The sequence below is a fragment of the Lutra lutra genome, chromosome 9 (assembly GCF_902655055.1).
Source record: "Lutra lutra chromosome 9, mLutLut1.2, whole genome shotgun sequence".
Taxonomy (NCBI): Eukaryota; Metazoa; Chordata; class Mammalia; order Carnivora; family Mustelidae; genus Lutra; species Lutra lutra.
Window position 1 is genome coordinate 117,925,991 of NC_062286.1, and position 17,822 is coordinate 117,943,812.

At 45.3% G+C, this 17,822-nt stretch overlaps 1 protein-coding gene across 1 annotated transcript; it reads right to left on the reverse strand.

The window, feature by feature from the left end:
- Positions 1–14,117: 14,117 nt before the first annotated feature.
- On the reverse strand, positions 14,118–17,381 carry LOC125109887 (putative testis-specific Y-encoded-like protein 3). The gene is given in 4 exon segments (XM_047746977.1): positions 14,118–14,645; positions 14,855–15,111; positions 15,228–15,337; positions 17,314–17,381. Coding segments are annotated over 4 exon segments (963 nt in total).
- Positions 17,382–17,822: the final 441 nt, after the last annotated feature.

The window sequence follows — 17,822 nt, forward strand, 5'->3', positions numbered from 1 at the left end:
GTAGCCCTTTACATTCCCATCCCAGTAGATGAGAGATCAGTTGCTCCGTGTCCTAACACTTGCTGTGGGTAATCTTAATTTTGGCCGTTCTATCAGGTACATAAATATAAATATATTATAAGTCATCTTTACACCCAATGTGGTGCTAGAACTCATGACCCTAAAAGCAAGGGCCGCATGCTCTTCTGACGGAGCCAGCCAGGCGCCCCCTATCAGGTTGTGATTTTAATTTACATATTTACATATCCCTAGTGACACATTATGCTGAATCTTTTCCTGTTCTTATCTGTTATTCCTGTATTTTTTTTGGTGAAGTGTACAAATCTTTGGCCTTTCTTTTTAATTGAGTTGCTTGGGTTTTGGGGGTTTTTTAATTAAGTTTTGAGAGTTCTTTATATATTTTACGTACAAGTCCTTTATCACTATATGCTTTGCAAAGTTTTTGTCCCGGTTTGTGGATTGTGTTTTCATTCTTTTTTTTTAAGATTTTATTTATTTATTTGACAGAGATCACAAGTAGGCAGAGAGGCAGGCAGAGAGAGAGGTGGAGGCAGGCTCCCTGCAGAGAAGAGAGCCCAATGCAGGGCTCGATCCCAGGACCCTGGGATCATGACCTGAGCTGAAGGCAGCAGCTTAACCCACTGAGCCACCCAGGCGCCCCTAACAGTGTCTTTTGAAGAACAGAAAATTTTGATTTTGAATAAGCTTAATTTATCAATTTGTTCTTTTATGGATTTGGTTTTTGGTGTCATATCTAAGACATCTTTGTCTAATCCGAGGTCACAATGATTTTCTCTCTTTTTTTTTTTTTTTTAAGAATTTCAGTTTTATGAATAAGGTTTTATGTTCAATTCTGTGGCCCATTACTAGGTAATTTTTGTATATGATGCAAAGTATCAATTCAAGTTCATTTTTCTTACATTTATTGAAACAGTTACCTTTTCTCTTTTTTTGTGCCTTTAACACAAATCAGTTGCCCATATATTTGTGGATTTATTTCTGGTATTTTCATTCTGTTCCATTGATCTGTCTATTTTTATTCCAGTACCACACTTTTTGTTATTGTAGCTTTATAATTTTTAGGATCAGGTGTTTTTACCCCTCCAATTTTGTTCTTTCTCAGTGTTTCTAGGCCCTTTGATTTCCATATGAATTTTCAAATTATCTTGTCCATTTCTACAAAAACACCTGCTGGGATTTCAGTCAGGATTCTGTTAAATCTATAGATCAATTTGGGAAGAATTGATCCATGAACAAGATATACCTCTCCATTGATTTACCTTTAATTTTCTCTCGGCTGTATTTTGTAGTCTTCAGTGCTTTAGTCTTTCACATCTTTTTGTTGGATTTTTTCCTAAGTACTTCATATTTTTGATGCCTTCATAAATCATATTTTTTGTTTCTGATTTTTCATTGTACAACTGAATACAATCAAGGTTTATATATATATATATATTTTATAGCCTGACAACCTTGCTAATAAATTCACTTGCTAGTTCTGGTAGCTTTTTTTTTTTTTTTTTAGATTCCATCAGATTTCTACATAAATTATCATGTTTTCTGTGAATAAAGACAGTTTTACTTCTTCCTTTTTATCTGAATGCCTTCTGTTTCTTTTTCTTGCTTTATTGCACTGGCTACAACTTCTGATACAGAGCTGAATGGTGAGAGTGGACATCTCTCTTTAAGTTGCTCTATTCTAGTTTATTTATTTATTTATTTATTTATTTATTTATTTGAGAGAAGAGAATGAGAGAGAGAGAGCACAAGAAGGGGAGGGTCAGAGGGAGAAGCAGACTTCCTGCTGAGCAGAGAGCCTGATGCGGAACTCCCAGGACTCCAAGATCATGACCTGAGCCAAAGGCAGTCACCCAACCAACTGAGCCACCCAGGTGCCCCTGTATTCTAGTTTCTTAAGGTGGAAGCTGAGGTCATTTATTTAAGGCCTTTTAAAATTCTTTCTCTAATACAAGTGTTCAGTGATACAAATCTCTTCCTAAGTACTGCTTTAGTAACACTGCAGAAATTCTGATATGTTATGCTTTCATTGTCATTCAGTTCAAGATACTTTTAAATTTCTGTTCATTCCTTTTTTATTCATTATTTAAAAGTGTGTTATTGGGGCGCCTGGGTGGCTCAGTGGGTTAAGCCGCTGCCTTCGGCTCAGGTCATGATCTCAGGGTCCTGGGATCGAGTCCCACATCGGGCTCTCTGCTCAGCGGGGAGCCTGCTTCCCTTCCTCTCTCTCTGCCTGCCTCTCTGCCTACTTGTGATCTCTGTCAAATAAATAAATAAAATCTTTAAAAAAAAATAAAATAAAATAAAAGTGTGTTATTTAGTTTGTAAATATTGGTTTTTTGTTTTTGTTTTTTTTTTTCAAGGATCTTTCTGTTACTGATTTCTAACTTAATGCTGTTGTGGGCAGAAACCAAAATGGGCAAAGACTGTATGATTTGGACATTTTGAATTTATTGAGACTTGTTTCATACCCCAAAATATGGTCTCTTTGGTCTATGTGCATTTGAAAAGGATGTGTATTCTGCTGTTCTTGGGTGGAGTGTCCTAAAATGTCAATCAGGGCAAGTTGGTTGGTAGTGTTGTTCAAGTCTATGGTACCCTTGTTGATTTTCTCCATGCTTGTTTTATCAATGATTGTGAGAGGGGTATTGAAATTTTTTACTATGATTTAGATTTGCAAATTTCTCCTTGCAGTTCTGTTCTTGCTGTATGTATTTTGAAACTCTGTTAGGTGCATGTTGTCCTCTGGATGAATTTATTCCTAAAAGCCTTAACTCTGAAGTCTACTTTGATATTAGTATAGCTTTTAGTATTAAATAATACTGTATTAAGTAATACAATTTAGTAATAAGTAATATAGCTTTTAGTATTTAGTACTAGTATAAAGTTCTTTTGACTTATGTTAGCACGGTATATCTATTTCCATCCTTTTTACTTTATTTTTAAACAACTTTTTTAAAAATATTCAAGGGACACCTGGGTGGCTCAGTGGGTTAAAGCCTCTGAATTTGGCTCAGATCATGCTCTCAAGCCCTGCATCAGGCTCTCTGCTCATCAGGGAGCCTGCTTCCCTTCCTCTCTTTCTGCCTGCCTCTCTGCCTGCTTGTGATCTCTGTCTGTCAAATAAATAAATAAAATCTTTAAAAAAATAAAAAATATAAATATAAATAAAAAATATTCCAATGCAGTTGGAATATTGTGTTATATTCATATAACAATTCTGTATATTACTGCATGCTCATCAAGATAAATATACTCTTGGGGCGCCTGGTGGCTCAGTGGGTTAAAGCCCCTGCCTTTGGCGCAGGTCATGATCCCAGGGTCCTGGGATCGAGCCCTACATCAGGCTCTCTGCTCTGCGGGGAGCCTGAATTAATAAAAAAACAAAACAAAACAAAACAAAAGATAAATATACTCTTAATCCCCTTCACCTATTTCACCCATCCCTTCACCCACTTCCCCTCTGGTAACCATCTATTTGTTCTTTGTAGACAAAAGTATGTTTTCTGGTTTCTTTCTCTCTCTCTCTTTTCCCTTTGTTCATTTGCTTTGTTTCTTAAATTCCACCTATAAGTGAAATCATATGATATTTGTCTTTCTCTGACTGGCTTATTTCGCTTAGCATTATACTCTGTAGATCTATCCATGTTGTTGTAAATGTTAAGATTTCATTCTTTTTTATGGCTGAATAATAATAATTATATACATACCACATCTTTATCCATTCATCCATTGATGGACTTTGAGGTTGCTTCCATAATCTGGCTATTGGAAATAATGTTGCAGTAAATATAGGTGTGCATATATCCCTTTGAATTGGCATTTTCATATTCCTTAGGTAAACACCCAGTAGTGGGATTACTGGACCACAGAGTGGTTCTATTCTTAGTTTTTTTAAGAACCTCCATACTGTCTTCCACAGCAGCTGCACCAGTTTGCATTCCTAACAACAGTGCACAGGCTTCCTACTTTTCCACATCCTCTCCCACACTTGTTGTTTCTTGCGTTTTTTCTTTTAGCCATCCCAACAGGTATAAGGTACTCATTGTGGTTTTCTTTTGCATCTCCCTGGTGATGAATGATGTTGAGCATCTTTTCATGTGTATGTTGGTCCATCCTTTTATTTTGAACCCATTTGCGTTTTATATCTAAAGTGGTTTTTATAGGCAGCATGTAGTTTGGTCTTGCTTTTCTGTCCAGCCTTGTAATCTTTGCTTTTTAAATAGAGTATTTAGATTATTTACGTTTCATGTGATTGTTGATTTGGCTTGGTTTAAGTCTATAGTCTTGCCAGTTGTTTCCTATTTGTCCCATTTGTTGTTTCCTTTGTCTTCTTTTTCTGCCTTCCTTTGGACAAATCAATTATAGTAGTACCCCCTTATTTGTGGCTCTGCTTTCCACAGCTTCAGTTACCTGCAGTCAACCATGGTCTGGAAGCAGATGATCCTCCTTCTGACATATCATCAGAAGGTCAATGGTAGCCTAATGCTACATCACAATGCCTACATTGTTCACCTCACTTCATCTTGACATGTAGGCATTTTATCATTTAACATTATCACAAAAAGGTGAGTATGATACAATAAGATTTTTTTTTAAGATTTTATTTATTTATTTGACACACAGAGAGAGAGAGCACAAGTAGGCAGAGAGGGAGGCAAAGAGAGAGAGGGAAGCAGGCTCCCTGCTGAGCAGAGAGCCCAGATGTGGGGCTCGATCCCAGGACACTGAGATCATGACCTGAGCTGAAGGCAGAGGCTTAACCCACTGAGCCACCTAGGCACCCCTACAATAAGATATTTTTGAGAGGAAGAGAGGCTGCAATGATATAACTTTATTACTGTATATTAGTTTTTATTATTAAATCTCTTACTGTGCCTAATTTTAAATTAAATTTTATCATGGATATGTATATGTAGGAAAAAACATAGTATATATAGGGTTCAGTATTCTCTGTGGTTTCAGATATCCAGTGGGGGTCTTGGAATATATCCCCTGCAGATAAGGGGGGATTATTGTATTTTTTTTTTAAGTAAGCTTTATGCCCAGTGTGGGCCTTGAACTCACAACCCCAAGATCAAGGGTCACATGTTCTACCAACTGAGCCAGCAGGCACCCCAGGACTACTATAATTTAATTTTCGTTGGCTTATTGGCTATACCTTCTTATTTTGATATTTTAATGATTACTTTAGGATATGTAAATATATCCTTAATTTATCACAGTCTACCTCCAAGTGATATTATACCACTTTACATACCATATAAGAACCTTAAGATAGTATAATTCCATATCTCCCTTCCCAGCCTGCATGTTATGGTTGTCTGTCATTTACTTATTTGTTATTTTAAGATTTTATTTATTTACTTGGCAGAGAGAGAGCACAAGTAGGGGGAGCAGCAGGCAGAGGAAGAAACAGGCTCCCACTGAGCAGGGAACCCAATGTGGGTCTCCATCCTAGGACGGAAGAATCATGACCTGAGCTGAAGGCAGACACCTAACCACTGAGCCACCCATGAGCCCTGGTTGTCATTCCTTTTTACTTTATAAATCCCACAGTATACTGTTGCTATTTTTATTTAAATAGTTGTCTTTAAAGAATTTGAAAAATAATTTTAAAAATCTTAGGTAAGTACCCAGGTAGGTACCATTTCCAGTGGCCTTCATTCTGTTGTATAGATCCAGATTTCCGTCTGGTATAATTTTCCATCTGCCTGAAAGACATCCTTCAACATTGCTCATAGTGACGATTTGCTGATGATTAATTCTTTTAGCTTTCGTATGTCTAAAACATCTCAATTTGACCTTTGTTATTGAAAGGTATTTTTGCGGGACATAGAATTCTAGGTTGACAAGTTTCCCCCCAATTCCCTAGTACTTTACAGATGCTACTCCACTGTCCTTTATTGCTCATATCACTTCCGACAACAGATCTGATGTCCTTACCTTTGTCCCCTCTGTATGCAACAAGTCTCTTTTCTCTGACAGCTTTTTCGATGTCAGTGATTTTGAGCTGTTCAATTGCCTTAGTCTAGTCTTCATAATTTTTTTTAAGATTTTTATTTATTTATTTGACAGAGAGAGAGATCACAAGCAGGCAGAGAGAGAAGGGGAGAGAGAGGGGGAGAGAGAGAGAGAGAGAGGCTCCCCGCTGAGCAGAGAACCCGATGTGGGGCTCGATCCCAGGACCCTGAGATCATGACCTGAGCCCAAGGCAGCGGCTTAATCCACTGAGCCACCCAGGCACCCCTAGTCTTCATATTTCTTATGCTTACAGGTACATTGAGCTTCTCAAAACTGTATGTTTATTTTCAGTAAGTTCAGAAAGTTTTAGGCTTTTTGTATCTTTGAATATTTTTTTCTGTCCCCCCTCTCCTTTCCTTCAGCAATTTTAATTGCCCATATGTTAGGCTGCTTGAAGTTGTCTCACCACTGATGCCCAGCCATTAAGCCTCTTTTATTTTCTCTTCTTTTGTTTTTTTCATTCTTTTTTCTGTTTCATTTTAGATAATTTCTTTTGCTTTGTCTTTAAATTCACTAATCTGTCATGTCTGCTCTGCTATTACTCCCGTCCAGTATGGTCTTCATCTCATACATTGCCTTTTTAATCTCAGAAACTTGATTTAAGTGTTTTTTTCATATCTATTTAACTTTTTGTGTAAAATATGCATAACATACAATAATTTACCATTTTAACCTTTTTAAAATGTACAGTTCAATGGCATTAAATATATTCATAATGTTGTGCAACCATCACCAGTAGCCATCTCCAGAACTTTCTTATCTCCCCAAACTGAAACTCTGTACTCATTAAACACTGACTCTTCATTCTCTTCCCACGGTAGCCCCTGGTAACCACTGTTCTAATTTCTGTCTCTGAATTTGACTACTTTAGTGGAATCATACAATATCTCTCCCTTTGTGTCAGGCTTATTTCTTTTCAGGGTTCATCTACATTGTAGCACGTATCAGAATTTCACTCCATTTTAAGGCTTAGTAATAATCCATTTTATGTACATACCACACTTAATCAATTTATCCACCAGTGGACACTTGGGTTGCTTCCATCTTTGGCTGTTGTGGATAATGGTGCTATGAACACTGGTATATAAGTATCTGTTCAAGTCCCTGCTTTCCAGTTCTTTGGGGGTGGATAACTGGGAGCAGAATTGCTGGATCATGCAGTAATTCTATGTTAAATTTTTTTGAGGAACCACCATACTGTTTTCCAAGCAGCCACACCATTTTACATTCTCATTATGAAAATTACAATTTCTCCACATACCCGCCAACACTTACTTTTCTGTTTTTTTAATGATACCCAGCCTTGTGGGTGTGAAGTGATATCTCATGTTTTTTATTTATATTTATCTAATGTAAGTGATATTGCACACCTTTTCATGTGCTTATTGGCATTTGTATGTCTTCTTCAAAGAAATGTCTATTCATGTCCTTTGCCCATTCTTTTAGTTTAGTTTTAAAAGTCCTTTATATATTCTGGATATTAATCCCTTATCAGATACATGATTTTCAAAATATTTTCTCCCATATACTCCGAGTTCTCTGTCCCTACTGTTGATAATGTTCTTTGATGCACAAAATTCAATTTTAATTAAGTCCATTTTATCTATTTGTTTTGTCGCCTCTGCTTTTGGTGTGACATCTGAGAAATCATTTCCAAATCCAATGTCATGAAGCTTTTCCCCTATGTTTCCTTCTAAGAGCTCCATAGTTTCAGGTCTCACAGTTGAGTCTGTGATCTATTTTGATCATTATTGACATTGGAATATCAATTGAGGCTGAAGAACCTCCATACTGTCTTCCACATACAAACTTGGCCCCATACAACCTTCTGCATATGGTATAAGGTCAGGGTCCAACTTTATTCTTTTGTATGTAGATACCCAGTTTCCCCAACACCATTTGTTGAAAAGATTGTCCCAGCTGAATGGTCAGCTCTATCAAAAATCATTTAACCCTAGGAGCCCTTGGGCAGCTCCATTGGTTAAGTGTCCAACTCTTGATCTGGGCTCAGGTCCTGATCTCAGGGTCATTTGACTGTGTGTATGAGAGTATATTTAACTTTTTTAAGGCATAAAATATAACTATAACTTTTAATGTCCTTAATCTGTTCATTTTGACATCTGTTTCTGTTGTGGGTTGGTTTTGATGGCTTGTTTTCCTCTATTTGGATCATGTTGCCTGCCACTTCATACGTTTGTCAATCTTTGACTGGATGCCAGGCATTGTGATTTTTACCTTGATAGGTACTGGATATTTTTGTAATCCTGCAAATACTCTTGAACTTTGTTCTGTGCCAGTTATGTTACTGGACATTGTGGGCAGATATCCATTTCATCCATGATGCTTGTTCCAAGCAAGTCATGGCTTTGTGCTCCGCCCCTGCCTACAACTCATTCAAGAGTGGACATGTTACTTAGTTCTGGCCAACTAGATACGCGATCTGGAAAGTCTAGTTCCTGTGAAAGGTTTCCTCCATTTTAAAGGAGCCATGGGAAGTCAGAATCGGCCTTCTCTGGAGTTGCCACTTCCTAAACTGACTCTTGGGGCTAGTGCCACCATCTTGGCACCAAGCTGAGGATGGAACAACAGGAAGGATGGCAGATCAGAGAAGAAGGTCTAAGTCCTGGAAGACATCATTGAGCTGCTAAATCAAACTGCCCCCAAGCCCCTCTCACCTCTGGATGTTCACGTAAGGAAAAAAACGAGAGTTTAAGTCAATTAAAGTTAGAATTTCTCTTAGATGCAACTGGAAGCATTGTTGCTGAGCCAGCCACCTGGTGGGCTAGAGGTGTAAATGCAGGAAGGGCACCTTGCAGGGAATTTGGCCCCCTGCTAAGGAATTCTAACTACTCCTTTAGATGAGAAACAGGCTGAGAAATGCAGGAAGCTGTGCCCAAGGCCACGAAGTGGGGAATCAAGAGCACGCAGGCCTTCCAGCCTTCCAGAGGGTGCCTGCTCCACCACAGCCCCGTGCCCTTGAGATCCTGAGTCAGCAGTGAAGGGGGATGCCAGGGGGACAGGGGCCTCAGAGTTCACCGGCCCAAGTCAATGCTCAGTTCTGCTGAGCAAGGGCAAGCAGATACCAAAGACTTCCTTGAATTTCTGTGCTGAAATCATGTCCTTGGAGGAAAAAATCAAAGTCCCCCAAACTCTAATCAGGGTGGTTACAGGTAACAGCTAATTGCTCTAGTTTCGGGACAGATTTTTCTGATTGTAAAAACTTGTCCAAAGTTCCTCCCCTGGCCAACAGAACAGGGCAGAGTCCTGAGAGCTGAGGCGAGCAGCACCCTGGGGTCAGAGGCTCATGTTGCTCTCCACCCCGGAGCAGGAAGCCCCTCCTCGCTCTGACCTCCTTCCTCCACCCTCGAGCAGGTGTAAGCCAGGCAGCCATCCCTCTGGAGGAGGGACCAGAAATGGGCACAACACTGCCTGGAGAAGGGCTACGCTGGCCACACAGGGTTCCTATCCCCATAGATAATCTTCCCCTGGCCCACCTGGAAGAGCGTCCTAAACCAGGAGCATATAAAGTACTCACTGATTCCACAATGAGTTTCGGAAGCCCCAGGCATGCCCAGTGCTAGCTAGGTGAGAGGTACTCAGCAGTGACTAGAACAAAGTCCCCACAAGGGTAGGGAAAAAGGCAGGTACGTAAGAATGTAATGTCAGATGGTTGTAAGTGCTGTAACAAAATTCATACCACAGAAAGGGAGGAAGAGCAACAGGGCAATTTATTTATTTGAGAGAGAGAGAGAGAGAGTGAATGTGAGGGGAGGGGCAGAGGCAACAGGAGAGAAAGAATGTCCCACAGACTGCCGGCTGTGAGCAAGGAGCCTGACGCGCGGCTGGAGCTCATGATCCTGAGATCACAAACCTGAGCCGAAATCACGAGTCAGACACTTAACCGACTGAGTGACCCCAGCACCCCAACAGGGTAGTTTTGAGAAGGGGTAATCAGGGAAGGCTTCCTGAAGAGGTGAAATTGTAACAGATGAGCTGAGAAACTGTAAGGAATGCATACTTGTATCTGAAGGAGAAGGTTCCAGGCAGAGGACAGAGCAGGCAAGGTTCTGAGCCAGCATTGAAGACCAGCAGGAGGCGGTGTCGCTGAAAAGTGATCTGGAGAAGGGGAGCCAGAAAAGGTGAAGTTAGAGACGTGACAAGAGACCAGATCATGAAGCTTTTTCAGGTTGTGAGGAGTGGGTTAGTTTTTCCTCTTCTGCGTGATGGAGCCTTTGGAGGGTTTAGAACTAAGGACATGACCCGACTCAGGTCTAGAGAGCCACTCTGGCTGCTGTGTCCATGTAAGCCCCTGGCATATAGTAGGTGCTCACTAAACGTCAGTGGTTAGTATCGCTGCTTTCCGCCTCATCATTGGGCTCTTGAGGTTACTGAGGGCAGAGATCAAAACAGTCATTTTGTATCCCCAGTTCCCATTCTGGAGTGGTTGCTAAAATATGTGGGTAAACAAATGAGTGACTCAGGACATGAGAGCAAGCAGGAGTGAGCTCTGAGGATGAGACTCCTGCCCTAGATGGATGGCCGGGACCCATGGCTGCCATGGCCCCTTGCTGAGATAAGTCACAGAGTGAAAGAAACGTGGCCCTGGCCAGGCAGCAGAAAGATCCAGTCAGTACCCATTTTGGTAAGCACCATCGTCCAGGGCCTAAGAACGTGCAGGCTGTGACAGGGCCCAAATCTGGCCTGCAGGAGCCTAAGTGCACCTGCCGACCACCAGGTGCAGGGCAGGCAAATGACTTGGGGCACCAGTTTCTAGGGTCCCCAAGATGTTTAGAGGCTCACTCTGATTCCCTTGGGAGCATCACAAACAGATGATTAACACAAAAGAGAAACCCAGAGGAGGTAGCCCGGCCAGGCAGAAGTATCCAAAATTTGGGTTCTAGGCTGTACTTCGGAGGTGGCAGAGATTGTTACAAGGAAGGGCAATCATGAAGGGCTTCCTGGAAGAGCTGCAGCCTGGGGTCAAACTGTCTACTAGAGAGCTGGAGTTGCAGACACTCCACTCCCCTTGCGGCCAGATGCCCTGTGAGCTTTCTCCTACCTTTGAACCACATCTGATATCCCTCCCCACTATCCATGGGCTAATGCCTTGGCTTGAATATCCAGAAAATGGCCTTACCCTCCCTGTCCAGCATCGCCTCTTCCAAGCAGCCATATCCAGGGTCCATGCTGTGCCCTGAACACATCAGGCATCTTTTATCCCAGTGCCTTTGGTCCTGCCGTTTTCTCCCTCAGGAATTCCCTAAGGGCATTTTACCTAAACGGCTGCCTTTTCCTCAAGGCCCAGCTCCCGTATCCCAACATCAGGGGAGTCTCCACCCTCCGATCCCCCATCACACACATTTGGGGTGAGCTGTATGCCAAGCTGAACTTAGTTGGGTCCCATCTCTTTGGGGTGATGGTTCTGTACCAGTTAGGCTTCTTGTCCCGGTGTCATTGTTAGCAGTGTCCCTTTCACTCCCAGATGTGCTCCAGCTGTGCAACAAATCACACGGAGACCCATCACTGCCCAGCTGAAGGTCTCCAGTGGGAACTATGCCTTGTTCTTTGTTCTGTCGGGGCCTGGGATAATGCTCTGGAGATTATGGACACATCTGGAGAGTCATTCACTCGCACAAGTAATTTCTGAGGCATAACATGGCCAAGTAGCCAACGGATATGTCGCTGTTCTCCTGACTCGTCAGAGGAGGAAGGAGAAGAGAGGAAAACAGGACCATTTCAGAGAGTTACAGTGATATGGAGAAAATCTTGAAGGGGTGGGGAGAAGAGACAGAACGGGATAAAGAAGGACTTTAGACGGGCAAGGTGGGGATGGCCTCTGGAGAAGTGGCATTTGACTAAGGCCTGAAAGAGGGGAGGGGGCCAGAGAGGAGAGTATCTGTAGGAAGAAAATTCTAGAGAAAGAAAGTGCAAAACCCCTGAGGCCAAAATGTGCTGCATTAGGAGGAGAGAGGTGACCGGGGGTGAGTGAGGAGGAGATCAGTGGGAGGGTTCAGCAGGAACCAGACAGGGCTGGGCTTTGGCAGCCATGTTAAAGAATTAGGACTTTTTTTTTTTTTTTTTTCTGCCAACGGAGCATTCTGGATGAGGAAATAATATCATCCGACTTCTTTTTTTCCCCAGACTGAAAGGTTTTTATTTTTTTAACCATGCAGATAGGAGACAGTAGTGCCATGAATCTTCTTCTGATTGGACAAAGCCATCCCATGGATATTTCTCTGTTTAGAAGCAGAGATCCAGCAATGCCCGCTACATCGTGGCGGCCAGGGCACAGAGTCATCCAGACCTTAGCAGATTTCTTTCTGGAGGTTATCCTCACAGAACATGCTAACAGCTCCTAGTTTTAAGTCCTATAGAACCACACAGGGCTGTATTAACAGGCCACAACCACCTGATCACCACCACAAATGGCCACTGAAGTCTCCGAATGGCACGGCAGGGAGAAATTACATGGACCTTCTTGTAAATGTTCTCAACTAAAAGCAGTAAGCAGGCCTGGACAGCTCAATGTCTCCACCGGGCAGAAACGGGGGAGGAGGTGCATAGGGTCTTACTTAAAAGCCGTGAAATTAAAAACAGCATTCACTTTCCACTTTCACACCAGGACCAAGAGAACCTCTCAAGTTTCAGTGGCCGGTTAGTAATTCTTCTCATTTAAAAAACATTTTGATGAATCAGGAAATTTCAGAAGAACCAGGGGACTCTGCTCCCTACACGCCACAGTCTCTCAGCCACTGGAAACTTCCCAGCTGCCTCTGCTTCCATTGCATTCCGCTGCAGAGAGCACCAGCCACCATGTTTCGTGGCAAGGCCTCCCCAGATCCTGGGAAGCAAAAGACAAGGCCTTCCTACCAAAGGAGGACTGGGGGAGGCAACTGAACCCCTCCACCTACACAGTCCCACAGTGGGGGTTGGACCTGGTGGAAGGAGAAGAAAGGAGTTGGTCTAAAAGAACACAGCACAGGGGCGCCTGGGTGGCTCAGTCGCCTTTGGCTCAGGTCATGATGCCGGACTTCCAGGATCGAGTCCCGCATGGGGCTCCCAGCTCCTTGGGGAGTCTGCTTCTCCCTCTGACCTTCTCCTCTCTCATGCTCTCTCTCACTCATTCTCTCTCAAATAAATAAAATCTTAAAAAAAAATTTTTTTTTAAAAAGAGCACAGAACAGAACAAAGAACTAGCCCCGCCCCTGGGGGAGTGCCCTTGCTAAAGGGGGCGGGGCATGTGAAAGAGGTGGCAGAGATGGGTGGGGGGAGCCCTCCCGCAGTGTGCAGAGCAACCCTCCTTCTCTAGAGCCAAAAGAGGAAGATTCAGTAAAAAAGACGGCCTGCTTAGCTGTTTTTAAGAACTTTGCTTCTTCAGTTGTTTGTTCTGAGCTGTCATTTTAAAGAAAACGAAAAAGATGTGATATCTGGGCAGGTGTAGACAGGTCCCACAACTGGAAACTCCCCTCCAGTACCTGCAGCCCAGCAGCCTAAAAACAGGCAGAGACTGAGGGTGCCGGTTGGGGCCTGGATTCTGTGTGATCCCCATGACTGGGCTCAGGAAGATAGGCTTCTGGAAGGGACCCCCATCATGGCCTCTGGCTGGAGCACATGCCCAGATATGCCAGCGTGCCAGAGCTGCTAGGGAGCTGGGGGCTTTCTTGTGCCTTGCCAGGTGGTCGTTGGGGCCCTTACAGACCTGGGAGCAGGGAACAATGTTGGTGGCAGCCCTGGCGGAACTCAGGAAGGAAGACGGCTTACTTAAAAAAAAAAGGGGGGGTGGGTGGGAAGGAAGGCCACCATCAGAGGTAGACCTGGACCACGAAGATGATGGTAGTGCTCATCCTTAGCACTGGGTCCTTGGTAGACACTGTAGCATGTAACAGCTATGTGATGCATGAAGGCCACTTGGAAACAAGAGCTTGGGCATGGAGGCCACAGCCTTGGAGCAGAGTCCACTGAACGTTCAGAGGGGCCAGGGAGCCTGAAAGCTCAAGCAGATAGCAGGGTTATGTCACTGGCCTAAACACAGGTAGAAGGGAGTCTTAGGTAGGGGCCAGGTCCTAGCAAGGGACTTAGCCAGACCGGAACCTGTGGAGCCTAGGAGGGGCCTCTGTGGGCCACCTTGCCAGGCTTCTCCTGGCTCTGGGCGGCCTATCGCCCAACAGGTGGTACTGCAGGGGCTGGGGCCACAGGTCCTTTTCAATAATCTGGGCAACCTTGTCAGCTTCTGGGAGGCTGTGCTGCCAGAATCAGGTGAAGACACTGCTGCGTGTCCTGGCAAACCAGAACTGATACCACAGTCCTGAGGATCTGCGCTCATACTCCATGAGCATCTTGTTCCAGAAGTAGGGGTTGTTCCAAAAGCGAAACTTGAACTAGCATTGGGTCCTGGCGTGCCTGAGCTCCCTCAGCTCCAAACGCATCAGGTAGCAGAGCATGTCTTCATCACCACTCATGATCATGGCTGTCAGCTGCAAGTGGTTCAGAAGGGCGGTGACCCAGGAGCCAGGAATATTCTGGATGACGAAACTCCTGTGGGCCAGGTGCAGACGGTGGATGTGCCCAGACCTGCGCTGCAGCCACAGGTAGGCCCTGTCGGCCTGGGCACCTCAGCTCCCACTCGATGGCCTCCGGTGGGTGCACGGCTGGGTCATCCAGGTTTAGGGGCCCCGGGCTCTGCTGCGCCGCGGCTCCCACCTCTAGCTCTTCCTCCCCCGCCCCCACATCCCCAGCTCCCCCAGTCCTCCCCCTCCTCCGCGAGCTGCAGCTTCTCCACCCCTCCGCCTCTTCCATGAAGATGGCGCCTTGCCCAGTCGTCACTTCCTCGGCCTTCCCGCCGCTTCCCTCCCGCGACCCACGCCCCTGGGCTCCGCAGGTCTCTGGAGCCCCGGCCCAGGCCAGGCGGCTGCCCCAGGCCCCGGAGCAGGCGAGGCGGTCCCGGGGTGGGAGGGGGGGCGCCCGTGTGCCGCGGCTTTGCGGGCCCCACCGGCGAGGTCGGGCGACTGGCGCGTGGCGGCTCCAGGGCCCCGGTCCCCTCAGCTGTGATCTCCTGCGGGAGCCTCTGTCCTGGCGGGGGTCAGGGTGCATAGGCGACACTGTGGGTCCCTCCAGAGGGGCAGGGGGCGCGAGGTGGAGACGCGCGGTCTCTCCCCTCCTGGCGCGCTCCGCCCCTCGCGCCCCACTTTGGGGCGTGACTCGCAGGGGTGCCCCAGCCTGGCGGAGTGGCAGGGGGCTGCCTGGTGGGGATGCAATCGCGAGCGCGAGACGGAACTGGCCCCAGATTAGGAGGGCGCTGGAGGTGCCAGAGGGGTGAAATGCAGAGGTGTACCAAGCCAGGAGCAGCTCAGAGTGAGCACTGAGAATCAGGCATAACTCTGGTCGCGGGACAGATAGAACTTTCCATCACAACCACCACACCAAGTGATTACTCTCCCTCCAAGCTGCCCCCCCTTCCCAACCCGGCTGCGGTGGGCAGTGGGCACCGGGCAGAGCCCACATTCAACTGCGGTTTGGGGGCAGCTGTAGGAAACTAGCAGTTTTGCACAGGACAAACTACTCAAGCATATGCAGAAGAGGTGAACCAGCCTCAAACAGGCTGCAAATGATGGTAACTGATTGGCACATGGAGGTACTGGAAATGTGTATATGGAGAAAGGAAGAAACTTAGAGTACAAGGATCTTGGGCAATGGGAATGTCTCAAGCGCTGTGAACCTGGAGTAAACTGACACCTGTTTGTAGGAACTGTAGCCTCCTGGGCTTGTGGACCACAAGGTGGATGTTTCTACTTGTCCTAGGCCCAGGCTTCTTCTTTTTTCTTTTTTAAGATTTTGTTTATATTTGACAGAAAGAGATCACAAGTAGGCAGAGAGGCAGGCGGGGGGGGGGGGGGGGAAGCAGGCTCCCTGCTGAGCAAAGACACCCCCCCCCCCAATGCAGGGCTCCATCCCAGGACCCTGAGATCATAACCTGAGCTGAAGGCAGAGGCTTAACCCACCAAGCCACCCAGGCGCCCCAACCCTGGCTGCTGCTTGCTCTATACCAGACATTTCACCTATGTGAACTCCAGTCTAAATTGCAGGGAATGTGCTTGGATGGGATGAGCCAGGATGAGCCTGGATGAACCAGCCATGCAGTCCTGAGCCTGCAAATGCATCTGCACTCCCGTGGTCTTGCCTCCCAAACCCAGGGTCTATGCAGGTCAGCACATCTAATGGCCCCTCTTCGTGTAAGTCACTGCCACCTCCTCCAGAGAGCCTTCAGCCTCCTCCTGCCCAATGAATAAGATAGCTCTGAGCCCCTGGGCCCACCATGGGGTATACACTCCCTAGAGAGCAAGGTGCGTTCCCTTGGGGCCCCAGCTAGGGATCTGAAGGCATTGTGGTCGACAGTGAATGTTTATGAAATAAATGCAAGGCCAAAGAGATGAAGGGCCAGCCCAGTGCCTTTGTACACAAAGTGCCTGTTACAGACGTTAACACTTGTTATTGTCCCATGGACTCTTGGGCTGGACTCAGAGGTGACTTACACTGTGTGGCTCTGGACACTGGCCCCAGACCACGGAAAAGCAAGCTCAATTTTATCCCTGGATAGGAGGATCGCAGTACGAGTTACAGGGCCCGGGGTGGGAGGACTACCTTTGTTAAGAGACTGGCCAAGAATCAAAGTCAGAAGCCACGTCACTGTCTCAAGTTTGTCTACACCCAATGGGCAGGCCCAGGTGTGAGCAAGGTCAGGTCCTAGCTCTGTCACTTGCCAGCTGTGCACTTTGGGCAGTGGATGGCATGTCTTTCTTGGGACAACCAGCATTCATTCCCCATCCTAACTGTAACCCCAATTTCCTTTTGAGAAACTGTTCACTCCTCCTGTCTCACTCAGCCTTGTCATCGCCGGCTGGTTTTGGGGAGGGCACAGAGCCCTATCAAAGCCAGTGAGACAGGAGATGCCTAGTGGTGCTTTTGTGAACATACGAAAGAAATGTAATTTCTTGCTCTTCCTGGTCAGCACTGTGAGAGTGACAGGGATGGAATCATGGCAGCGTTCTACTCCTACACAAAGGAAGCCACCTTGTAGAGCCTGAGGACGAAGTCATTTCTACAGAAGATAGGGTCGAGAGAGACAGGAATGCTAAAGCCAGCCACGTTTGAGTGGCTGAACCAATTCTAAAAACTGCTACATCTGGCATTTTTCATTACATGAAATTTCATTAAGCCACTCTGATTTTTCTGACCCTTGCATCCAAGTTTAAATGATAATGTGATGCCACTTACCTCAAAGACATCCCATTACGATCTTTCATTTCAAAGTCTATAGGTGCTAACGTGAAGGCCGGTTCCATCTGCCCTACACTCACCATCCCCTTGGGGGCTAGAGATGTTTGGAGTTTCTAGTTCCCCAGGCTCTCTCCAGCCCTTTCCCAATCAGACAGGTTCACAACTTCCAAACACATCATTCAGAAGTTTTTAATAAACAACTTCATTATAAAAACTTTTTTTTGGAAAATGTAATTCTGTAAAACATTGAAAAATCTACTTTAACAAAGATACGCCCTGTGCATTTTCTAATGGCACTTATATTTTACAATTAAAAACCTTGTTTTATATAAAGCCAAAAATACTCCAAGAGGTTATTCACTGTGTTTACAAAGTGCTAGAAGGTTTTTGTCTTGTATTTTTCTCTCTTTAAATAATCTGGCGTTACGAAAGAGTGGCCCCAAAGCCTTGATCACTGGGAGGGAGGGAGGGAGGCGAACGGGAGGGGCGTCTCAGCAGTTCTAGTG